At 37.6% G+C, this 26,238-nt stretch overlaps 2 protein-coding genes and 6 non-coding genes across 9 annotated transcripts; 5 read left to right on the forward strand and 3 right to left on the reverse strand.

Annotated features, from left to right (window-relative positions):
* Positions 1-3,371: 3,371 nt before the first annotated feature.
* TRNAP-UGG (transfer RNA proline (anticodon UGG)) lies at positions 3,372-3,443 on the forward strand. Its single transcript has one exon. It is a non-coding gene; the product is annotated as a tRNA-Pro (tRNA).
* A 354-nt stretch (positions 3,444-3,797) lies between these two features.
* Positions 3,798-3,869, reverse strand: TRNAP-UGG (transfer RNA proline (anticodon UGG)). Its single transcript has one exon. It is a non-coding gene; the product is annotated as a tRNA-Pro (tRNA).
* Positions 3,870-4,323: 454 nt separating this feature from the next.
* OPN1SW (opsin 1, short wave sensitive) lies at positions 4,324-12,087 on the forward strand. Its single transcript, XM_072401962.1, has 5 exons — positions 4,324-4,684; positions 6,006-6,174; positions 9,201-9,366; positions 10,472-10,711; positions 11,911-12,087. The coding sequence occupies exons 1-5, from the start codon at positions 4,339-4,341 to the stop codon at positions 12,037-12,039; spliced, it is 1,050 nt and encodes a 349-aa protein (XP_072258063.1). The 5' UTR covers positions 4,324-4,338; the 3' UTR covers positions 12,040-12,087.
* Positions 6,416-6,489, forward strand: TRNAT-AGU (transfer RNA threonine (anticodon AGU)). Its single transcript has one exon. It is a non-coding gene; the product is annotated as a tRNA-Thr (tRNA).
* TRNAP-AGG (transfer RNA proline (anticodon AGG)) lies at positions 9,802-9,873 on the forward strand. The gene has a single exon. It is a non-coding gene; the product is annotated as a tRNA-Pro (tRNA).
* Positions 12,088-14,314: 2,227 nt separating the features above from the next.
* Positions 14,315-22,744, reverse strand: CALU (calumenin). 2 transcript variants are annotated; one of them, XM_072401964.1, is made up of 7 exons: positions 22,659-22,744; positions 20,084-20,321; positions 18,673-18,866; positions 17,356-17,522; positions 17,181-17,241; positions 16,823-17,022; positions 14,315-16,184 (listed from the first exon to the last, which is right to left on the reverse strand). In XM_072401964.1, exons 2-7 carry the CDS (start codon positions 20,302-20,304, stop codon positions 16,080-16,082), a joined length of 948 nt encoding a protein of 315 aa, XP_072258065.1. In that variant the 5' UTR covers positions 20,305-20,321; positions 22,659-22,744; the 3' UTR covers positions 14,315-16,079. The 2 variants fall into 2 exon arrangements, with proteins under 2 accessions (XP_072258065.1, XP_072258064.1); XM_072401963.1 differs by lacking the exon at positions 18,673-18,866 and adding an exon at positions 18,919-19,112.
* Positions 22,745-23,553: 809 nt separating this feature from the next.
* Positions 23,554-23,625, forward strand: TRNAP-AGG (transfer RNA proline (anticodon AGG)). The gene has a single exon. It is a non-coding gene; the product is annotated as a tRNA-Pro (tRNA).
* A 1,373-nt stretch (positions 23,626-24,998) lies between these two features.
* TRNAP-AGG (transfer RNA proline (anticodon AGG)) lies at positions 24,999-25,070 on the reverse strand. Its single transcript has one exon. It is a non-coding gene; the product is annotated as a tRNA-Pro (tRNA).
* Between the last annotated feature and the right edge of the window lie 1,168 nt (positions 25,071-26,238).

Raw genomic sequence — 26,238 nt, forward strand, 5'->3', positions numbered from 1 at the left:
TTGTTTTGCAGGTCTGGGCTGTTTGCACATGGCCATTACATATCTTGTCACTGGTATCAAAAACATGGAGTCTGAGATGCATGGAAGCAGGACAACTTGGTGAATTTAAGTCCTACCAAGGCCACTATCTGTGCTGATGTTTTATATCTTGTTAAATGGCTTTCCGAACCACCAGTAGTAAAAAGTCACTAAAAATGATTGTTCGTGAATGTTTCCATTGACAGCCGAACAAACGAGTGCCATATACACAGTGCTGTTCTGCTCTATGTAGAGGAAAGGCGGGAGGATGAGCTACTGGCACCCTGCTGTGTTCTCTTCACAGAAAAGCTCCGCCCTCATTCCTGCACAGTTGTTAATTAATCAGCCAGGGTAGATTGATAAAAGCCATTGAAGGACCACTGTACCCATGCTAGATGTCAAGTGAAAATCATCTGGCATGTGTACAAAGCTTTAGTGCTGGTTGCATTTCTTTGAGGGCCAATAGGAGTTAGGAGATTATGTGAATTTTCCTTAATATTGTGGTAAACGTTGTGTAAAGTTAAACACCAAAAAGAAGTCTGATAAAACCAAGCAATGCAAACAACTGTTCCGAGCATGGCAGCAAGGAAGCTTTGCAGGAAGACAGCAATGGGATCTTCAGGTCATCAGAAGTAATCCTTATCATACATAAAGAATGTTGAAAACTCCACTTTTGACTGATAGCTTTATCATTTTGCTTCTTTTGAAAGAAGGAATAAAATAGTTAAAGCATGTTAAACCTAATAACGGGTAAAAAAAAAAAAAAAAAAAGAAAGCATGCAGTGGGCCTTGATGGCGCATTTCTTGCTTTAGTTAGACTTGTCATACTCTCCATTTATGGCCTGGAAATACTACTTAGCTTTCTATTGATCTGCTTGGTATATGCATGTTACTGTCTGGTAAATTGTAATATACAGACTGATTTATAATGCAAGTTTGCTCTAAACTGAAAAAGTGTAATATAGATGCAATGGTTACTACTATTTTTATTATGTGTTTATCATACTCTATATAATAACAATTAGACAAAATGATATTCAAAAAGCTAAGTGTGAGAATGTTAATATGAGCTGCCTGGGTTTAATTAAGGAGTATTACGGAATACATCTTTTTTTTTACAATTTCTTATTTATAAGATCTACTTTTGAATAAAATAGTAAATTGTAAAATGCTTATGTAATATGGGGCAAAGGATATCCAACATGAAGTACAGATTAGAAAGAATGAATATTTTTTTTTTTTTGACAGAGGGTTTTTAAAACTAAAACAAAAAAAAAGATCGGACATGTTCGAAATGTTTCATTTGTTCATGATAAGAGACATGCACTAATTCTTCAGTGTGAAAACCATGCCATCTAGGAATATGTGTGTATAGTGTATATATAGTCTCATGCAGAATATACAAATCAGTCTGCTGTGAATCTGATCTCATTTGCTGTCCTACATTCCTGGATTAAAGATTGTGGCACAATTGTCATGGATGTACAACAAGTGAAAATCTTGTCTTGTCTATGGCTACCACAACATTTCCAGTGATCATTGTTTTGTCTGTTTGATGTATGGTAGAAGAGTGTGTTGTAATGAGGGATAATGAGATAACAAGACATTGCAGGATTATCCCCCTTTGCAGAGCAGGATCAATTAACACAAAGACAAGCTAAGTATCTTAGCAGGCCTCAAATCTGAGTGATTCTCTATAAACATGACAAAACAAGAACAGTCACCAAGCTAATGCAAAGCAGAAACAGGACAAGATATCCATTTATAAATATACTCAGAAGTTTTTATTTCTTAAGCCAAATCTAAAGATGTTTTACTTTGAATGAAAGAGGGTAATATTGTATTTTTTTTCTTTGCCATATGCATCTCATTAGGGAAATTTGCATTTGTTTCCTGTTCTGTATACTTAACAGAAAGTGGTATGATATCCTTCCAATGTATGGTAAAACACACTGGTGTTCAGAATTCAGAATCTATTTATAAAGCAGGGAATCTGGCCTGGTGGAGAATTATTTACTTCAATTGAAACATATGGACCTGAAAATTGTCAGCTTTATAAATAGATCCGCTTAGAGAAATAGAAGTTTCCTAATAGATACACCGACAGTGGTAATAAGTTATTGCTGCACTCCTGTCCTGGAGGTTTGTAAAGCTGCGTACACACTTCCAATTTTTATCGTTGGAAATGAACGACGAACGATCGATTGGGCAAAAATCGTTCGTAAAAAAAGTAACCAACGACGCCGACGAACGAGGATAGTCGTTGTAAATGAACGACCGGACCGTCGGATCGGATTGGACGACGATCGTTGACCATCTATCATGTGTACGGTCGTTCATTGATCGTCCATGGTCTGAGCATGCGCGGTGAACGAACGTTCGCTCACTTCCTATGGTGCACGTCACTTCCTGTATCGTTCAAACGATCGCATCTATCGTGTGTACAATATCTGCGAACGATCATGTCGTTATCTGTATGTACAGGATCGGTGCTATACGATCGTTCGCAGATATCGTGCAGGATCGTTCGTCGTTCGTTTACCAACGATAATAATTGGAAGTGTGTACGTAGCTTTACATATCATCATATCCTGGAGGTTTGTTACATATCATCACATCATGGCTCTGTTTGTAAACATGTTTGGCCTGAGATGTGATACGCTCTGCACCTATGATCCTGGCATACCTAATATTGAGTTTCAATTTTAATAACTTGTTTGAACTGATGATTTGTTGGTGTGGCTGTAAGCCAGCATTTCCTATAATATGGGTTGACTTAGACCAATATTATGTTGTGGATGTATTTGTGATAGGTCACTGTACAACTGTGCATTAAATGTAGCCTAGTAAAAGTACAAAATCAATAGCAAGTGATCAAATCATATACAATGTAGATAATGTATTACAAAGAATGTTTCCATAGAATAAAAAGTCTTGCGCACATCACATCTCAACATCTACGCTTTAGTAAGGCTTACAGAATTATTAACAAAAAACTGCAGTTTGTATAACATTTGCCTTTACTGACATTTTGCCGATTTTTGTCTTGGCTCCCAACATTGTAACTGGGTTCATATTGGGTTATTGAATTACAGCATTACTCTTATCGGTGAATTGAGATCAGTTATATGCATGCTAGTATGCTGGAAAAAGAATTGAGGATACCGAGGGACTAGCTGTAAATGTTTATTTAGCAGCAGGCGTTTTTTTCATTTACATTCGTTATCATGGATGCTGCTTAGTAAACAAGCACTGCAGGCCAAGTTTTTTTATTTTTTGTCCCAAATTTTTAACTTTAGCCTCTGTGCTTCTGTATAGATTCAAAAACCAAGCCTAAAGGAGTAGACGTGAGCGGCTCGTTGGTCTAGGGGTATGATTCTCGCTTTGGGTGCGAGAGGTCCCGGGTTCAAATCCCGGACGAGCCCTTCTTTTAGAGATGACTGTTTAGGTTTTAAAATCTAATGTTACAGATTGGCGGTTATGCTTACCTTCTGAACGGTTACATTCCCTTATTTTATAGTGTTTCACCTCTGTCGCTTGCTTATTATATGTATCACTGGAATCACTAGTCGCACAACCGTTAATGCGAACACGGCAGGCAATGTACTGAGCCTCCCTCTGTGCTTGTAGGCAGCTACAAATATTAACGTATCCTAACGTACTATCTTTACGGTTTTTTTTTTCTCTGAAATCAAGGTATAGTCAAAGTAGATTGATTTTCCCAACAACGGTTAAAGGCGAGTTGGCTGGTAAGCGTTTTTTTCCAAGAAACAAAAATTGGGCTCGTCCGGGATTTGAACCCGGGACCTCTCGCACCCAAAGCGAGAATCATACCCCTAGACCAACGAGCCAACTCTGTGGGGTGTATACACGTTTGTTTATACTACAGAAATACTTGCTGATTGGTAAAGTAGCCCAGTCTGATCTTAGGCAGCTAAATGGACCTCAGAGCAAGGCAAAAAAAAACATTACTTTTAACAAATTTCACAGATCTCGGAATCTTACTTCCTGTCTGGTGTCTGGTGTACCTGGTCAAGTTTATATTGCACTCAGAATAGAAATATCAGACAAAATGTAATTCTGTATGATCTAAGTAGGAAATATTTACCTTACTCACCTTTATTTTTCTGTGTCCTAATCTGCCCCTCCAGTGGGCATTCTGTGTGATTCTCTGTCATGCTAAGAACTTAACATCCATAAATCTTTGTGAGTAAGATTACTGGCTGATCCTGATGAGTACTTTAAAGGATTGAGTAAAGACCCTATATAATGGCGCAAGAGGGTAACCCAGGGACAGAATTTGTACACCAAAAGGTTGGGATGTTGGGTGAGGAAGAGTTCTACCTCTTTAAGAATGTGTCTGACATACTACCATGGGATGGTCCCCAGTATCATATTGCACCAAGATGGGCATTTACTCTGCAGGCAGTTTTCATGGGTGTAGTCTTTTTTATTGGCACACCGCTAAATGCTATTGTATTGGTGGTGACGGTGAAATACAAGAAACTTCGGCAACCCCTCAACTACATCTTAGTAAACATCTCAGTTGGTGGCCTTGTCATATGCATCTTTTCCATTTTTGTAGTTTTTGTGAACAGCTGTCAGGGCTACTTCGTTTTTGGGAAAGCGTTTTGTGCTATTGAAGCCTTTGTGGGAACACTTGCAGGTAAGCCATATTGCCACCTATAATGCAACATTAAAACATGACGTCTTTGTTTTTTTTTTCTTTTTTGTTTTTTTTTTAGTTAAAGTAAAGAAAAAATCGTATACTGGTTTTAAACTCCAATGTTTTGGGTTGTTGTAGTTACTGATCTATACAGCTGTGTTGGTTAAAAATATGCCGCCTTCGTGATGGTGCCCAGATTTATTTTTCATCACAAAATTTTAGTTTCATGTAAGTATTACTTGCTACCCTTTTTAATGTATTCATTTTGTGATTTCATATTGGAGTGTGGTGGACCAACAGTTGTTGGCATTGTTATAGATAGCTTTGTGCCACCATCTGTAGGTTTGCTGAGTAGGGTTTCAGTGATAATGAGATAAAGAATTTTCCTTATTGAGTTGAGTTGGTCCACATATGGCCACCATTGCCATGCAGATCATACACATGCTACTTTCCAGGCGATTCCGACCACTATCAACCAATTTTTACCATTGGTGGATGAAGGCAACTCAACACCAGAAGTTTCTTCAAAAACTGTGAAATGATCGAAACTACTGGAACCCACTCTGACTTTACCGGACCTGAATTTAAGGAAAGGAAGCAATCTTCACCTTGTTTTATCATTTTAAAGTCATGGCTGGCACGATTATGATATACAAAAAACAACATTTTATAAGGAAACTTGTCACAACCATCTGTATCATTGTAGTAAATGATCTATGAATTCTTGTTTTTGCTTTTGGTGGAACACTCCATGCGTCGGCGGGCACATTTCTCATTTATTTTAGTGAAAGTTTTGACATTTGCCATTTGTAGAACTAATTACACAAGTCTTTTCCCATTTTTTAATCAGCCCCCTTGACTTTAGTGTGAGCTGAATGACAATGACATGATAATCCATAATATACAAGGGACCAATTCTAGGGTGATCACCTGGCCACTATCAAATCCTGCCAATTGTATTAATGAGCAAGAGATCATAAGGAGTTATTCTCCCCCAGAAAGGGATGTCAATCCTAAACTATTTCATGTATTGGACAAAATTGTGATCTTTAATAATCTCCTGGACCTGGAGTTTCTGAAAGTATTTAAATTGAGTCCTGGTGGCTGTACATATTTCCCTACAGTTTTTTAAATTACACATTGTAGATTATGAATTCTGGACTTCCAGCACATGGTAATTACCTAGGGTCAGGGTAGTTGTAGCAAAGGGAAAGGTAGTGATAGGGTAACAATATGCAATATGGATCTCCTGTATAATCCATGGAGTTTGGATGTTTTCCCTATACATCATCTATATACATATCCTCATTCTTCTTCTTAGGTCTAGTCACAGGCTGGTCCCTGGCATTCTTGGCATTTGAGAGATATATTGTGATCTGTAAACCGATGGGCAACTTTACTTTCACCTCTAAGCATGCTTTGGCAGTTGTGCTGTGCACCTGGATGATTGGGCTTGGGGTATCAGTACCCCCTTTCCTGGGCTGGAGTAGGTAAGTCATATATTATCATGTGCTTTGTAATATGTGTAAAGTTTGTGCAGCAGAAATGTTATTCCTTCTTTGTTTCTTTGTTAGATCTATTTAGTAAAGTAGAAGCAGGCAGATAATGTGTTCAGTAAATCCAGGCTACCAACAGGCACCATATATGGTCATGTCAGAGATCACGTGGCAACAGCTACACGTATGCACAGCTAACACTGGAGAGAACATTGGAGTGCTGCAACGTTCGTGCGGCGCTGTGGCTTAGTTGGTTAAAGCGCCTGTCTAGTAAACAGGAGATCCTGAGTTCGAATCTCAGCAGTGCCTAATCTTTTTCTTTCCACCACCTCCTATATCCGAGCTAATGTTTTAAGTAAAGCTAGCCCCAACCTGTCCTAAAATACCTGTAATATGTTATCACATATTGCTACAATAGCAGCCTTCATGTACTGAGATACATCTGTGCTTCTTGGCAGCTACACTTCTATTGTTCCCTATTTGTAGAGTGGATAATCCATTGACTGGGGATTTTAGCAGTTGATTTGGTACATTCTGGTGTATTTTTTAGGTGTGTATGTTTAATTTTGAGAATTCTGTTGTATCCTAGAATAATATTGTATAAGGTTTCGTACAATCAATATGTGTAACAAGCGATAGGTAATGTGTGATGGGGCTCTGATTTTCACTAAAAACTGCCCATGTCACAATTATAATCCAGCTGCTGGGGAAGTTTGTTAGTGACGTTGTTATGCTGCCATACTATCGGATAAAAATAAATGAACAAAATTTTAACTACTTTATCACCTTGTATCTTTTATTATTGTTTCCAGCAACAAAAAGTGTTGAAGGAATGAGCTTTGTAGACACAGCACTGTCCTATAGAGAGGAGAGGGGGCACAAGCAGCGCCCCACTGTACTCTTCTCCTTTGACAAGCATAGTGGTCATTCTATATTGGTCTTTATGGATCTGTCAGGGCAGATCCATGAACAACATCAGGGAATCACTGTACACATGTTAGATTCTTACCTGAAAAAAGCACAACCGTTCATATCGGGTGATAATCATCATTATTAATAATATTATTAAAATAATAAACAGGATTTATATAGCAGCAACATATTACACAGCACTGTACATTAAATAGGGGTTGCAAATGACAGACAGATACAGACAGTGACACGGGAGGGGGAGAGGACCCTGCCCCAAAGAGCTTACAATCCAGGAGATCTGACGTATGTACATAGCCTTACTTCCAAACAAATCTGTCTGGGCCATGCTCCAGGGATAAAAGCAGAAAATGTTTGAAAAGACCATAATACAAGTTATCATATCCCTGGACACAAATCCTCTGACGAGTTTCACCCCTTGGGGTTATACATTGAGGCACATCATTAAACACCCAGGAAATATATATCTTTTTGCTCCTTTAATTAGTTCAGACTAATTCATTTCCAATGGTCGTCTGGAACCTGTATGGATTTTTATTCTGGTCCTCCCCATCTGGTGTACTCTTTCACCTTAAATCAATCTCATTTAGACAAACTTATCTACATATCATTATGCAAAATTCATTATGATATAATCAGATGTATGTTATAACATACAATATATATATATATATATATATATATATATTCATTCATCAATATAATAAAAAAAAATATATTAACACCTGGCCATCTATTGTCTGCCACTCATATTTATGTTCAACTGATACAAAGAACAGCCCTTCCCACCTAATTATTATTTTATTCAGTCAAATATTAGATTTTTGTTTGATTTGATATTTTATTGAAATGAACATCTTATCTGTTCAAACCATTACAGAAATTGCAGCTTTTCTTATGACAACTCTGAAGATGCACAAGATAGTTTCTTATTTAGGCTGATTAAATAAGGCATGGTAAAACAAGGAGTTTATGCAGCTCTCGCTTTAATACAAGAAAAGAAACTTTGTGGCTGGAGGAGAGCTTTTACAATGGCTGTGCATTATCATTGTGTAAAGCCTTTTTTGTTCTATTCATCAGTAGTGTAAGTGTGGTATGACCTGGGGTTAGCTAACGTAAACCTAGCATTGAAAAAAGATGTGGGAAATATTTATAGAGAGAAATCTGTAGGGTGATATTGGTATTTAAATAATGCTAAGTTTCCTGGCTGTTTCTGGATGTCATACTTTTGGAATCACTAATTTCCATGGTAATGTGTGCCTACAAGTCATTGGATTAGTATTACAACCAGGAAACAATTTAGGGTCCCATATTTTTTTTGCCAAAAGTCTTTTGTCTTTCGACAGTTAGTTGACTTTCCCATTTATTCTAATAGTTACACTCCAGCCAAAATAAAAATGAATCCTTGGGATTCATACAGGGAGCATAACTTACAGGCTTACTTCACTTAGTCATCCTATTCCTTGTTTTTCTATAATTGGATGTTCATGGAATACAGTGATCCTGGAATATTCTACTTTCTGTTACTGACATCCAGAAGGTATATTGTTGCAAAAAAATAATAAATGGCACTAAGAAATAAATAACTTCTGTAGCCAGATGCAAACTAGCGCTTGAAGTTTGGGTGGTGCAGAAAGCAAAAAAAGAATGATATACAGCCCCAACTACAGAAAGTACACTACTTACCTTTATACTGATCCTCTATGGGGCTGCACGCTTATTCTTTTGGGGATTATACACAAATAATAATAAAGTGAACCTTCCAAGGCTAACGTAAGTTCTTCTTTTCTGCCGACCCCTCAACACAAATGGTTTGTAACTGATGAAGACTCATTCTTACAGGATTTTTACCTCCCAGATCTTGCCAGGGGCAGTGACATTACCTGTGTCATCTGGAAGCATCAGAGACTAGGGCCCGTGTTTTTCTTTTATAGGGTAAAAGTATTGGTTTTGAATGAGGTTATCAGAATGGCAGATCTTCTGTTTGCCGAGGAAGGTTAACCCTAAAATACCAGCAAATAGAATATGTTTGCTTGTTGCCTGGAATTGTTCCTTACCTTTGTTTTTGTGTCTCCCACCTTTTTATCTAGGTATATTCCAGAGGGTTTGCAATGCTCCTGTGGCCCTGACTGGTATACTGTTGGTACGAAATATCACAGTGAATATTACACATGGTTCATATTTGTTTTCTGCTTTATGATCCCCCTGAGCCTGATATGTTACTCTTATGCAAGACTATTGGGAGCACTGCGGGCGGTGAGTGAACATATATACAAAGCTTGGCAAACATTGCTGTACTCACAGAGATTTAAATGTTTTACCTTTAGGGGTTATTCTAACCTCCCACTAGGAAAATAAATGGAACATATTCAGGGTTTTGTGATGGATGCATACATTTCCAAACATTTATGTTTACACATAAAATGATTTGAGCAAACCTTCCTGGATCCAGTGAGCTTTTCCCCTGACATGTTGTTGGCCACCTACTATATATACAGTGAATGCACATCAGGGCCTCTTTCATTCCTAAAGTTAAGTTGTACTTTAAATGGCCCCTGCAAGCTCGCAAATGTGTCTCCTTTTAGGAATGAATGGGGGCCACACAGCAAACAACTGAAACCTTGCAGGATGAATGTTATCCTTATCAGCTACACTAAAAAAAGTGCCAGAAGTGCCCAGTTGGCATTATCTGGCTCGTTGGTCTAGGGGTATGATTCTCGCTTAGGGTGCGAGAGGTCCCGGGTTCAAATCCCGGACGAGCCCTGTTTTCTACATCGGGCTACATAGTTTGATAATTTATATAGGTCTGCAGTTTAAAGTTCACAATAAATCCTCCTCTTCTTACTACTATCTAAATATAGAGATTTTATCTTGGTCTGTTTTATCTGCCAAACAATTTATATTGACCCTCCCCCCATCTATCATCATGTACCTTGTATAAAACATGAGCACTAAAAGCATACCTCCCAATCTGATCTCTGCTGTACAGAAGACTGTTAAGCCAAATTCAACTACTTACATTGCTTGTATTATAATAATATAATTTAATGATATGATAATGAATACATGAACTGTATTAAATAATATATTGTATATATAAGAGTAGATGCACCTAATTAATCTAAAGTCACATTTTTGATTTTCACACTCAGAACAGAAATACATGGGCACAACATTCAGGTACTTGGAGAGTATTTCTTATTGGTTCATGTACTGCTTCTTCATAACTACCAGGACCAATCAGGAGCCAATATTGCCATAGTAGTAATTCTGACAATGATCTATAGCAGAGCTCTGGTATATAGATGGTAAAATACAGCAAGATCTCCATTTTAGTTTTACATTGTGAATTTTTTTACAGGTTGCAGCACAACAACAGGAATCGGTGAGCACACAGAAGGCTGAGAAGGAAGTTTCCCGTATGGTCATTGTTATGATTGGATCCTTCTGTCTGTGTTATGTCCCCTATGCAGCTTTGGCAATGTATATGATAACTCATCGTAACCATGGGATGGACTTGCGCTTTGTTACCATTCCTGCTTTTTTTTCCAAGAGCGCCTGTGTCTACAATCCCATCATATACTCATTTATGAACAAACAGGTAATAATGTGATATCACATGGCATGCTTAGTCTGGTGGACAATTACCAAATGGCCCAATGCCAGGTAAAACTAGAACCCCTATCAGATTTTTATTATCATCACTTGGGAGATTCCCCCTTACATTTTTACATTTTTATTTCTGTGAAGTCACAGACATCCAAAGCTTTCTCTGTTTTGTCCCTCTTGGAGAAATTTTTTATCCCTTCCTGATCTTTTGGGCCCCGGGAACCAGTACTGAATGTAAAGAAATCTCCTCAACTGGACACAGAGGGGAACACTCTCAGCTTTTACCCCTTTCCAATTCTCTCCTGAACTGATAATAATAATGAAAACATTTAACTTGGGTTACAAGTGGGAAGATCAGATGACTGTCAAGGTTTTGGGCAATTCTTCTGTAATGAGTTGCTTTCATTTTCTACAGCTGCTCATCCATCAATAATCTTTTCCTGCCTGAAAACTGTTTATTAATGTTCACCAGCAGATTGTCCCTTGCAAGGGACATTATAGTAGGGATCTTACTTCATTTATTACCTGATGGTAATGGCACGGCTTCTGGCTCTCAGTCCTGGTTGTCACTAATAGCTCATGGTTTGTATTGACAATTGGGAACCAGCTATGACAAGGGGACAGGAAAAAGCTTGCCTTTAACATGTAAGTTACTCTGTTACCTTTAAACTCCTTAGGCTGCAATGTGCATTTGCAAAGCCATCTATTTATTAATGTAACTGTCAGATACAGTTGCTTTATTTAAATCAATACATGTGACCTAAATATCTAGTCAACAAAGATATCTGGTCACAAAAGTGGGTAAAAGTTGGTTTTTCAGTGTATACACATTTACATTTTTATTGTATACTTCATCTGAAAGTTTTTATGTTCACACTTTACTTGGTTAATGTGCTACATTTCAAAGGTATGTCAAAGTTAAGTTGGTACCATACTGAACAACAACATGATAACAGGATTGACAAATAGAAGGATGTATCGGGCTTTATTTTTACACCAGTGAAACTGACACCCTAAAACATTCCTTGGTGGAGAATCTTCCTGGTCCATGTGTTTCAATGGCAGTAATTTATTATCCACCAGGGAAAGTTTCAGGAATATAATATGGGATACATGTAATATTTCTATAAAAATATGAATGTACCAAACTGTTTACAGCTTGGTTAATGTCATAATCTCTTTCGTTCTCAGTTCCGTGGATGCATCATGGAAACAGTATGTGGTAGACCTATGACTGATGATTCTTCACTGTCCAGCACCAGCCAAAAAACTGAAGTTTCTACAGTATCTCACAGCCAGGTCAGCCCATCCTCCAGCTAGCAACCACTGTTTTTTAAACCATATGGCCAAGATAAATGGTTGCTGTTATGTTTCATTGTAATTTGTTTACTTGTTTTAAGTGGTTTTACAGTAAAAACTCAGCTTTCAGTTGTATCTCCTAAAATGTGTCCAATACTATTAATATAAAGGGAATCGGCAAATTGAACTGCACAAGCATATAGTCATTAGATTACAAATACCTCAGAGGGCATGTTATATTCAGATATAAAGGACCTTATTATACACATAAATTGAATCTTAAACAGATCACTTATCAGTCAATGATTAACTGTTTTAAAGTCATAAAATAAACTTGCTTTAGTGCCCAGTGAATCACTACTATGGAACACGTCTAAAAATTGAATTGGGTATACAATAAGGAAAGCTGCAACTGAATTACATTATAAAATACAAGTACATTCAAGGCAACTCAGTACTGAGTCAATAAACGATACATACATTTATAACCTATGCCATATATAAATGTTAATTGTACATGGCTATACTGATACCAAAACTAGAATTCCCCCCATGTACTATATAATGTGAGGTATAGGACACTATGCATTATTGTTGTGTAAAGAGGGTTATTAGTATAGCAATACAGCACTTCATTTGTAGCTTGTCTTCTTGACACCCTTTAGAGGGATTTTGAAGGCAGCCTCATGTAGTCCACACCCAATGAAGTAGGATTATTGCATTCCGTCATAGAGGGGCTACTATCAAGGAGGAGTTATTTGGCAAACACTATTACAAAGTCCAAGGAGGGTGAGACCACTTTGGTTGTTATTGATGATCCAAAATCCTGACGTTTCAATAATGAGCCAGAATAAACAGGCAGATTTAGAGTTTAAACTTTCCTCTGGCTTTAAATGCTGCATGCCTGCAGTAGGTCAGGGAGTCAAACAAATTTGAGACTAGAGCCAGCCATGCAGTTCAGGGGAAACATGTAGGAAACAAAAGACCAATGCTGCACTGACCAGATATTTTTCTGAACAGTATATTAGGAAAATGCTGTTTGATTGATGACACTTTTTTGTCGTCAAAAAAAACAGCAATCTGGGGAAATATATTTATATATTAGCTTCAAATAGAAAGAGGGCTAACTCGGTGAACAAATCTGTATTGCATAGCACTGTCCATCTAAAATTGAAGATTGGTTGCCCTTTAGACTTCATATAACAGTCAGTGAATCAATGTTATTTTACCCTCCTTATGCTGTTACTTTCCTAGTGGTAAAGAAAGTAAAATGAATGACAGTGTCTACCTAAAAGTTCCCTACCTAAAAATCGCAAACTTTTGCCCCTCAACAATTCTTTGTGGTCTGCTATGACACAGGTGAGGGCTGCACAAGTTGGGGCTGAGTTTTTGATGTATCATGTGGTAAAACTATACAGGTCATACAGAAAATTTTTGAAAGGTTGGAAATAGTAGATATAATTAAAAAAAATATTAAAAAGCTATCATTTCACTGATGAGCAAAATTTTTGTAGCTTCTTTTAAAAAAAAAAATTTGTAGAACTTTTTTTTTTTAATTAAAAAAGAGCCAAAATGAAGGGGGGAATTGGGGACAAACCAGATTCTGTTTTAGCAATATGGTTTTGTGATTTAATTTTATAAGCAAAAAATAAAAGCACATACACAAAAAGTTTTATTGGTAATTTCAATACTCTATTCCGTTTAAATTAGGCTTCTTCATGCCACTAAACAGCTTCCTCAGGTGAGATGTTACACATAGCATCTCACCTGCGGTAGCCTAATGAGGACCAAATGGGGGCGCCAGGGAGTAGTTTAATACCACAAACCACTGCCTTAATGACAAAGGCACAAAGAATGGTACTTTAGGAACCAGCGTGGCGGTCCAGGTGGCCAAGCAGGGGTGCATTTGTTTCCATTGCAGGTCTATCCCTAACCCAATTGTAGCAGTTATCCAATACCCTGAATGAAGCTTTATAAATATTTACTAAGTTTCACTAAATGATCACTGCAGTAACAACCGAAGAAAGATACACTTGCTTTTGTGTGAGCTAGCGAATGAGAGCATATGTTCTTGTGCCCTTGAGCACTTGTTCATACCTACAGACATACACCATCAAGTCTCTGGAAATGTGAATATACTGTAGATGAACTTGAAGTGGTAATATTAGAAGCACAAAATCTTGTACTTTGGGTAATATAATAAATGAATTTCGGTCCTCCATATTGGAGACAATACACGGTCCACTGAAATTGACTTTACCAGCTGTTACAACACAAAAACACAAATACAAACCAATATCTGAAATCACTTTAATTTCAGGTTAATTTACTAATCAGATGTGTTTTAGCACCCATGACAATATGAAGTCTGAATAAGTGGAACTGTGATAAAGAGCAAAAGTGAATGGTTGTTATACAGACTCTTCATAACAAAAAGTACACCAACTCATCTTCAGCACACACATATAGCATAAAGTGGTGAGAAAATGGTGCTTAAACACAAGGGACAAACCTCTTCCCTGTGTACATCTGGTTGTAAGTTTAAAGACCAGCATGCTGTGATTGTAGTGTATTTAATTTTATTGTGTGTTCATATGTAATACAGGTGGGTTTGCTTTAGAAAAATACGCTATAGTCAAACATATAGGGATGGACAAAGAAATGAAGATCTTAAAAGTCACTTAACATGTTCTGCTGGTTCTTAGATTGGTTTTGGGATGCTTAACAGAGCTTATGATAAAAAGTAACAGCTGAAATAAAGGGCATTTCTACATCTCTTCTGATTTGTCTTAAATATCAAAAAACGTATACCCCTTTTATAAAAAAGTGCTTCTAAAGTTTAGAAAAAAAGATAAATGCTTGAATTTTGGACCGTTCTTTCTGTATAGTATAGAAACATGGCAAACATGTTCAATTGTTGTCTGTTTTCAATTATCTCAAGTCATAACAATGAATATGTGATCAATAAAAAGGAAAAAAAACAGCTAATACAAGAGGCAATTTAACTTTCCTCAATAACACTGGCATCACCTGGAGGAACTACTTAGTCTGTATAATACTCATTTAAAAAAATTATACAAAACATGGGGTAAATTAAAGAAAATATATTGTGTTTATCCTGTTCATTCATGAGCTTACTCGGCAATTACCATTTTACTGCAAAAGTCATTACAAAATCAGTGCTCTGCACAGGTTAAAAACCGTTTATGAAATGAACAAGGGGACTAATACTGAAAAACTTAAAGGATTTTAACCATTAAAGTAGGTTGTAGGCAATTTAATAGCATATTAAATATAAAAAATAGGCAGCAATTGACTTCTAACAGACTGTTTAAAACTCAGAATACTCACAAGAGTACTGATCAACAAAAGAACAATTACTATAAGTTTACAAATAAGGCCCCGGAATCTGTTGACACTATAAAGAATGTAGCTTAACAGCTAGAAATACCACATAAACCTGTTCCTAGAACTTTTTTAAATTTTTGTACACGATTGTAAAAATTTGTATACTAATCTGATACCAATGGGATCCAGGTCATGTTTTCTATACAGGCATTAGGACAGTAACTCCTGACTCTGGTTCTTTAGGCCTTCTAACAGAACATTTTCATTGCTCTATACAGGCTATGGCGAGTAGTTCTATTACACAGATTGCCACCTAATGCAGCTACGCCCTTACCCGGTAAAGGGAAACACATGTACTATCGGTGGGCCTCTAGGACAAGGGTTTGAGCATGGATAATATAGTATACTTCCAAGTCATAAAACACTACAGACATATCCTAGGAAAAACAAAATGAGGAACAAAACAAATAAAAAAAAAAATGAGAATAGTGTTGTTGTCTTGATGAGGCATATAAATTTACAAAGTAATGTTTAAGTGGCCTCCACAAGGTATTTAGTTATGTTTGCGTGCATCTTCTTCTCTTCCAAGTTGCAAAAGTCCATTTACAATAAATTACTTTTGTTCTTTGTGTTCTGGCTGCACCCTCTGAATCCCATGAAAAGGCAGAGGAATCTCCTGTGAACAGGAGCGAAGGCTGAGTCAATGTTCTTCTTTAAAACTCATCATGTCTCACCAATGCCTCGCCGAAGTCTGTAGCTTGACTGCCCACAAATAAGTCGTATTTATCAACTATTTCTTCTCGTGTCAGCTTGCCATCCTGAAAACACAAAAATGATCCTTAATAGAGCCCATTGGAATGTATCTTACTATAAGCTTTGGTATTTGTAAGTCATTAAATAGGTTTTATGTGATACAAATAAACCGCTTTAGTGAGAAAGTATATCACCCAAAGTTCATGAAAATGAAAGCTTACAAGTCCTTTATTTCAATTTGGGTAGCCTTTTGTTGGGTTTAGTCAGATAGATTTCTCTCTAGTACCAGGTCGTTTTTTTTTTTTTGTTATTTTTCTAGATGCTGTTGGAAGAATCATTTTACCAAAATCTCTATAATAAAAAAAAGATTTTAGAAAACACTAAATTAGGAATGAGGCTACTCCTTATGACAACATGTGAGATTATATGTAGTGCAGATCTTTCTACTGGAGTCATAGAGCAATAGTTGGAGACAGTGGAATAACCCAAATATCTGCAATATCAGTTTTGGGTAAAAATGCACAATTGTTACTTCCATAATACCAGTATTTATATTTGAAGGTTTTGTCCTATGTACACAAGGACATTTTTTTTAAATGCTCTGGCAGTGGCACTTGTTTGCAAACTATCATTGTCGCTGCATACTATTTGGGAACCAGTTTTACCTTTCAACATGTCAGTACATTATTTTGTCAGTGTGTACCTTGTTGTGGTCAGACTCATAAACAAGATGGCGAGCTTCAGCCTCTGCATGATCATAATCAGAGGGTAAAATCCAATCCTTGGTCTCCTCTTTGTCCATTTTGCCATCACGATTCTTATCTCTGAACTCAACAAACTGTTCTCTTTCAGTCTTTACCCATTCTGGCTCATCAGCATCACCATCGTGGTTGTACATATCACCTAAAATGAAAGAAGGTACCTAAAATTAACTGCCATGACAAAATTAGCCCATGGAAACCCAAAATAATGAAAAAAAAAATTAAATACCATGCAATTAAACCCTACTTTAAAATGGTCTGTTTCAGGTTAATTAATTCATCTTGTTGTTAACCACTAACCTATATATTCATCTAAGTCGATCACTCCATCTCCATTTTTATCAATATCTTCCATGGTTTCCTGTGTATTGAGAATAAAAATCGTAAACAAAATGTAGTTAAATATGTTGAGCAACAAGGTGAAGCGTATGTAAAGTAATCTTCTACTCCCCTTCTAATTAGCCCATATACTCACTAGCACAACTATATCTTTCATATATTCGAACTCTTCAGGGTGCAGGAATGCTGTAAATTCCTCTTTTGTGGCAATCAGATCACCGTCCTTGTCAGCCATTTTAAAACGACGCTCATCTCTTACCATCATCTGTTTGTAATTAAAACTGTTGTCGGGATCAGGATCATCTAAAATTGGACATTACAAAAAAAAAAAAAAAAACCCATGGCTTAATGCAACCTTAAAATGAACTAGTGCTTGACTTTATAATCACCACACAATATTAAAACAGTCAATACAGTTTGTAAATAGTACCATAATTATCATACACAATGGAATTTAAAGCCCTACTCCAGACAAAACGTTAGTTCCAGCCCGGTTGTAAGGTTTAAATGCAATTTATGAGCAACAGGGAGATTTGCTCTCACTTCCTGTTATCTGACCTTAAAAGAAGGGGTAAATCTCCTGGTCGGAGACACAAGGAGAAATAAAAACCCAATAATTTAACTGCGTATACTAAAATAATAATTTTTCTTGCTGCTTTTGTCAGTACTGGGGTTATGTTCCCTCATTTCCTGTTCACACACCAGCCAAACAAGGTGACAGGTCCCAACCAAAAGGTTCCCCTTTCCTTCCTCATTCTATATAAACCTAAAACCACCCAGTTATCTCAAAAATGTAATTATACCCCATAAATATAATTACCCTTTTCAACATTTGAACAGACAAACAATTTTTTTTTTTTTTTGAAGAAAACCAAAATGTGCCTTTCCAAATCATTTCTTTTCAGCAAAAGGTAGAAAAGGTAAGTACACTCTTGACATCTTACCCCCTTTTAAAAGAAATGGCTTCTTCTGACAATTTTATTCACTCCATTGAATGTCTTCATTGTGTTAACCATTAGTAACTAACCTGAAATGTCTTATTCTTTTTCAAAGGAATTGAAGTGGTAAATGTATTTCTTTTTACATTTTAAATATTATTTAAGAGAAGAGTTAAATTCCCTGTTAGTTTATGTTTTGCCATTTGTGCACAACTGAGATAATATTGTTACAGGAAAAAAAACAGTATCCCCAATAGTTGATCGCTCACTTTTATGGGCAACTCCTGGCAAAGTTTGGATATCTCCTCTGACCTCTGGTCACCATTACAAATAGAGAGGGTGAATTCACCACCAACCACCACTGGGGAAACAGACAACAAAAAAGTCTAACGCTTCCCTGTGCTATCCAAAAATAATATTTACAATTACAACACAAAGTTTTTCATGCATGTCTCTTTAGCTCGTCAGCCCAGGCACTGTACCAAACATTTTTTCTAATCTTCTGTCCCCCTTACCCAGGTAAGTGCCATAGGTGACATTTCCGTACTCTTCCCATGATATAAATCCATCCTGGTTCATGTCAAACTCCTGCCACTGGCGTTCGACGTTGTCATACACATATTTTCTTTGAGTTTTCTTGATCCATGCAGTCAGCTCCCCCTCCGTCACAAACCCATCCTTATCCAAGTCTATCTTACTTACAATGATTCTACAAAGAAAGAAATGGCAAGGGTGAAGACTATGCAGACAAGAACACCTACCGAAAATGTAACCATAGGTGGCATTTTTATATTCTTCCCACGACACCAGGCCGTCCCCATTGAGATCGTGGCCCTTCCACTGGCGCTCTACGTCCTCAAAAATCCACCGCTTCTGAGCAAATTTTATCCAATCCCTTAGCTCTTCAACTGTAACAAAGCCATCCTTGTCTGCATCTATCTTACTCACAATCTTTCTGTTGGGCCATTACAGCATCCAGCAGAAAAGGAAAGAAATGTGATATGTTAGAGGTCAGTCAATATCAGAAAGAGAAGAATTTAGTGAGACAGTATTTGAACCAAAGAAAAACGACAGAACAGAACCAAAATGCTAATATGCAAGTTGGGCCATGCTAAAATGCATGTCATTATCCCAAAATTTTTATTTTGTCTCTTTTGAATCAATGACATTATTACAGGCATAAGTGTTAAAAAGAATTTGCTTGTTTTAGTGGAGAAATTAAAAAAATTAATAAAAAGATGTGCTTTTGTCACAACATTAAAATGTTTTACTTTTTTTTTGTTTTAAAGTACCAAAAGCAATCGGATTATCAACTAGAAATAGCAAATATGACATGGATATTATCAGATATACAAAAGCCTATATCCGATGGATAATGTTAAAGCTCCACAATGCCAGACGAAACTTGGGTGACTGCAGAACAACTGATATTATCCATATCACCAACAGTACTAGTAAGGCATATTGTTCTAATCCTGTCACCAGGATGAAGAAATGCATAAACAGAGATTACAGTTGGTGAAAACCACATAAGTAAACAATTAATATAGCCAGAGATATAGGCAGCTAACATTATATTTCCAGTAAAAGGCTGAGCTTGGCTCTAATATTCCCAAGTTGCCATTCTGTTGCTAACATGTAATTTACATTGGCCCTAAAAAAGGCTCCAGACTTGGTATAAATTCAGCTGATCACTTTGACATTTAGTCCTCACCAAATGTAATCTTTACCGACTTTTAAATGACACAAGTTAATGAAATGCTTACTTAAAAATGTCATTTAAGGGAGCTATATAGAGCGAAAGTGATTTAGTAATATCTAATGATAAAGTTATATTCTGCAGGACAACTAATATGGCTCCTCCTCAGAAATGAATTGGGCGACTGTGGCCTTGTGCACCAAGAAGAGAACATATGGTAAACATACCCTAGTCTCTCCTTGCTTTCTTCTGGTGTCAGCTGATCAAATGTTTTTGCTTCTTCTGCTCCCAGAAAGGCATCATGGTCATATTCAAAGTTCTCAGCGTCATCATGTACTTTATCACTTAGCTGAGGGTCATGGTGGACACGATCCTTTTTCTCAGTAGGTTTGCACAGGGCACAGAGAGCCCAAAGGCTGAAACTCAGCAGGATAAAATGCTTGCCCATTGTTTAAAGAAGTCACCCTAATATGCAAAAACAATTAAAACATCACAGAGTAAAAGTACACAACATATTTAAAAACAGAAATAAACAGCAAATTATACAGGTTTATCAGGCAGTACCTTACTCCATATTCGGTTACCATTTTTAAAGGGGAAACTTTGTGCTTCAGTGTTTTTGTTTCAGTTTAGCAAAGGTTGTATCAAAACAATTTACTCTGGAACAACTATGTCTTATAGGGTCTTATATCTGGGATATGTTTATTTCCCTAGTGGTTGAACTTGATGGACTTGCGTCTTTTTTCAACCTAACCTATTATGTAAACATGCATACAAAATTATTACATACTAACAATGTCAGAAATATTTTGTATGTAAAAGCTCTCTGCAATTATTCAAGAAGTTTTTTATCCTAAAGTTCAACACTGGACCCAAGCTGACCCCCTGATGACATGCCCTGGTTTGGTCCGCTGACCCTTTTTTATCACTCCTGTGTTCTGTAATGCTGAAGGATGAGATTACAAAATGCATTGGGAGACATCAAACACTCCCATAAGGAGCTAATTACAATACCTATTTCCTTGTCAGACAGATACATTTAAATCTAACTACACCTAATGCTTTTGAAAAGTTACATAAAAAAAAGGTTTAAAACATAGGAAGAAAAGCTGAAGTTTGCTGAAATTATTATTCAGGTACAGGGAATATGAAAGTTGAAATTAACTCAGCAGGATTTGCTGTGTGATGGGGGAAATTTAGAAAAGTGAACTAGGTCTATGGAATACCCAGAAAAATGTAGAAGAAGCACTTCCTGAGATGTTGGGATGCCTAAGCACGTCTGTGCCTGCAGCATCATAGCTGTTTAAATGCGATGTGAAATTAAGGAGCTGTCATCTCATGAGACTTGTTTTTGTCAGGACTGTGATCTGCCAGAGATTTGATGTAAGGAAGCAAAGCCTTTCCTAAACTAAAAAATATCCACCTTCCCATACAATGTAGTTTTCTGGGGTTTTTATTTTCAGGTTCCCCTGTTTTAGCAGCAGAGTCCAGGTATGTTTATTGATGTTTAATGTATAACATAAGGATGATGTAGATACTATCTGACTGGATGAGCAAACTGAGTGCAGTTAGGTAAAGAAAAAAAGGTTTACTTTACACCTGCCAAGAATACGATTAGCACGAATCCTCCCCAGATGAGTATTAACATTTAAACATTACATAGGGGATATCTGTCCAATAACTTACCGTCGTCTGCATTTTAGCAACTGCCAACCAACTAAATCTCTAGAATACACACAGATATAATTTTAAGGGTAGCACCCCGGTAACTCATCATAGAATTTGACCAAGGTACTACCTACCTATTAGTAAGTTTAGACCTCATGGTCAAGAAAACCTAGCGTGTTCTAGATGCAGTCATTGTACATCACAAAAACCTTTAACATTTATACCTTAAAAGTAAACAAACATTTCCAGATACAAATACACATTGATCAAGTGTCAAAAGTCATTACAACACCAACTGTACAATTGGAAGAATCTCTCCAAAAACATTTACACACAAATCCCATTCCGGCACCAAATTTGCCCCTCAGGGACACCAACACATTATTTGCCCCCAGCATCCCCTCTGTAGGGGATAAATGGGTTAGTGAGATGGCTATGGGCTCCCCATTCTCCCCTCCGATTGTGTGATACTTCCCCCACCTCCTACATTGTCTGTCATTTGCAACTCCTATTTGATGTACAGCGCTGCATAATATGTTGGCGCTATATAAATCCTGTTTATTAATATAAACATTGTCCCAAAGTATGTAGCACAAATATGATCAGTAAATCCCCTTAAGTACATAAGAAACCAACACGCTGACTAACTGGGTGAATGTTGTTGACATAAAATGGAGCAAATGTATCTCCCCTCCTATTATTACTTTCCTCCTAGATTGTAAACTCTTCTGGGCAGGGTCCTCTCCTCCTGTTGCACTGTTTTCTACTGCTTTCTGTTTTTAACCCCCCTTATATGGAGAGCAGTTTGTAGTATGATGTTGGTACTAAAATACTCCTGTTTAACAATAATATTATACATCAGCAAAGTGATTATTAGTAAATAAGAGGATGCTGTGTTTACAATGAACCCCCAGTCTGGGGATATCTGCAGGATTATGGCTAACAATGATTATTAATAATCACTTAGTAAAAGCAGATTTTGTTAGTTTAATGCCCCTCCTCCTCTGTATAGCTGAGTAATGAGACTGGCTGCACTGTCTATAGTGCGATATGCAGCGTCTCTGTCTGAATCCCCCCTCACATACATTCTATAAACTGTAACTCCATAGAAATCTCATCATTCTACTCCGTTACCTCAGCAGCTCTCCTCAGCTCCACCCGACCTTCCCTCACACGCCGACACCGGAAGCAGCTGCTAGCCTAGTGGGAGTGGCTTCCTGCAACTCGTCACCTCGCTTCTCGGCGTTCATTAGTGGTGAGGTGGTAGAAGGCGGGCTTTGCTTTGCGGTTGGCTAGAGAGCGCCACGTCCACACGGGCGCGCGCAACTCTCTTTAGAGTAAAGCAGGGCGGGGCTGCGCGTCCTGTGTCGTGGCGGGAGATTCGTGACTCCGCACTGTGCTAGGTGTGGGAGGAAACCGTGACACCGGGAGTGCGGGAACCGCGCCGGTCATTGGGCCTCTATCTTGTGGTTGTGTGCTTTGAAGTCGGCCGTTACTTCTTGTACTGCAGTAGTTATTCATTGCTGAGCGGTCACCATGCGAATAAACAAAACACGGGGTCACTAAAGGGGCACCCAATGTCTGACAGGATTATCAACGATTTTCTGTTGATCTTCTTAAAATTATATAAATTATTTGCGTTGTATTTTTAATTTTCAGTTGTCTTTACCAAACCTCTCATTATTATTAATAAACAGGATTTTTATATCGCCAACATTTTATGCAGCGCTGTACAATAAACATGTTACACTACATTTATCATTCTTTGCAGCAAAAGTAATTGAAAATAAATTCAGTCCTTTTTATTCTCTGCCTTGGAAGTAGAAGCTGCAATTGGCGATTTATTTTGTTTTAGGAGACGTTTTTCCTCTCAGTGCTGACATTCAGGTGAATGGACATTGTGATCACCTAAAAAACAAAACATGCTCCTATTCTTCATATAAATCTGCTAACTAAAAACAATCCAATACAGAAAAAACAAAAACTAAAGTTTTCTGAAAAAATAGAGACTATCAAAGGTTCAGTGTCTGGCTCGTTGGTCTAGGGGTATGATTCTCGCTTAGGGTGCGAGAGGTCCCGGGTTCAAATCCCGGACGAGCCCAGTTTTAGGCAAAATGTCCCACATAGTTTAATAATATTTCTGTCACTGTTTTTGAGTGCTCTTTCAAATGATCAGAAAGTAGGAGCAAACTGAATAGGACAAGGAAGACCATTCCAGAGAGTTGGAGCAGCTCTAGAAAAGTCTTGAAGCCGTGCGTGTGAGGAGGTTATGAGTGAGGAAGTCATTAGTAGGTCATTGGAGAAGTGAAGAGAGCGGCTGGGGAGTATTTTTCTATCAGGTCAGAAATATAAGTGGGACAAGAACTGTGGAGGGAATTGAAGGCAAAGCACAGGAGCTTGAATTTGATTCTCAGGTGAAATGGAAGCCACTGAAGAGAAATACAAAGAGATGGAGCGGAGGGAAGGATGGATGAGTCTGACTGCATTGCGTTTCCTTGAGGCACGTTTTTGAGCGTTATAGATAACACTCCTTGCAATGTTTTAAAAATTAAAACGCAGGGTAAATGTGTCTATTAATTAAGGGGGCGTTTTCCTGTGTTTATAAATGCTTGAAAACATATTCATGGTAAAAACGTAGCAGAGGCATTTTTCCACCGGTTTTAGGGCAAGCTTTAAAATTTTGTAAGCATAAAATGCATATAAAAGCAGTAGGAATGTTTTTGCGTTTTTAAAAGCATCCATGTAGACCCAGCCTAATGGAGCAATGGATAGCTGTAAAACCTGACAGCCCTGTGTCCACAGCCCCGCGCTACTGTCCCTCCAGGATGTTTAGCAAGCAGGCCTGGCACCTGCCAACTAATTTTTCTCACAGACCACTGGTTTAGGGTTCCTTGAGCAATAGGTCATTTGTACCTCTCAAATCAGATTAAGTGAAACCAATTTTTGGTTTAACTTAACCTGACTTGGCTATCTATATTTAGATTTTTGGCTATCTATAAGGGTGACATTTTTCCCACTACCCAGCAATGTAAGAGATTTTTTTCCTACTGACCACCACACTAATATACTGTGAGATGTGCATATAGTAATTATAGCAGGAGTTTCTTGAAGAACTGATTGTTATTTTAAGGAGTTCCCCTATGTTAAAAAAAAGTCAAGAAACACTGATCTAGGTTATGGCTGGGTCTCCTTTGTTCTACGCAATGACATCAAAATTCCTGCAAATTATATAGTGGCAAAAGAAACAATTTTAAATGACCAGTGGTAGAGAAAGTAGGAAACTGTTTCAGGTGAATGGTTTTATTCTGCTGCAAGAGTAGTATTACCTTTTCTCTAGACATTAGCTTTAAGTATTGCAGCAACACGCAGGAGAAATCGTGACAGATTCTATGCAGTGTAACAACATGTGGTGTAGAAAGTTTGTTTTAGTGACAGAAAGATTATTGAACTATGTGGGGCACTTTGCCTAAAATTGGGCTCGTCCGGGATTTGAACCCGGGACCTCTCGCACCCTAAGCGAGAATCATACCCCTAGACCAACGAGCCACATATTTTAGAGCTGCACTTTAAACATTATATGAGGACATTTAATCCCTATACCACACTACAGTTAGCATTTCTGCAGTTTCCAACCACAATTTCCAAGTGTATATAAAAGTTAAGTTTCTGCAGTTAACCAAAAAAATAAACATTCTCAAGATCCTTTAGAATCTGAAACCTTCAGAAGTGCTGCATTCCTGCAGTGCTCCTCTGCTGCACTCATTGAGTCTGTGTGTGCTTTTTTGCAGTGCAGGGTGGAGGAGCAAAAAAATCAACATTCATGGAAGTGTTAGATTATCAGAATGTTCAGCCAGCAGTTTTCCTTAAAATAAAGAATTGAATAAAAAGGTTTCTGGTGTCAGGCATGTGCAGTTATACAGAGGAGAGAGCCCTGCCTGCATAGGCTTTCACTGGCTAAGGAAAAGTAATTGAGGCATTAAAATTGTATTATTATTAATTATTATTATTAATAATAATAATAATAATAATAAAAATAATAATAATATTAAACAGGATTTATGTAGTGCCAACATATTACACAGTGCTGTACATTAAATAGGGGTTGCAAACAGATACAGACAGTGACGCAGGAGGAGGGGAGGGACTCTGCCCAGAAAAGGTTATAATCTATGAGGTAGGGGAAGACTCACACAACAGGAGGGGTGATATGGAATGTTGGGAAGTAGTGAGGGTTTTAAGAGACAGCAGAAGGCCGGTAGGCAAGTTTAAAAGAATGGATTTGGAGTGCTCTTTTAAATGAGCAGAAAGTAGGAGCAAGCCAAATAGGACGAGAAAGACCATGGGAGAGTTGGTGCAGCTCTAGAAAAGTCTTGCAGTTGTGCATGTGAGGAGGTTATGAGTGAGGAAGTCATTAGTAGGTCATTGGAGGAGGGAAGAAGCATTACAATGTACAGTGGTACCTCGGTATAATTTCCTTTTGGAATAAGTCCAACTTGGTATAAGTTCTGTTTGGACACGAAAAATTTAGCTTGGTATACACTCTTTGCTTGGTAGACAACCTTTTTGCTAGAACTTGTATGGGTCAAAATGAGTCATAACACCGCATGCTACCCTTATTTACCTCTCTCGAGACAAAGCCACGACTGCCCACGAGCGTCAGTACGCCAGTTGCTACCATTCAGTGAACAACCCGTGCTATACCTCTGTGAATTAC

The sequence above is a fragment of the Pyxicephalus adspersus genome, chromosome 2 (assembly GCF_032062135.1).
Source record: "Pyxicephalus adspersus chromosome 2, UCB_Pads_2.0, whole genome shotgun sequence".
NCBI classification, from domain to species: Eukaryota; Metazoa; Chordata; class Amphibia; order Anura; family Pyxicephalidae; genus Pyxicephalus; species Pyxicephalus adspersus.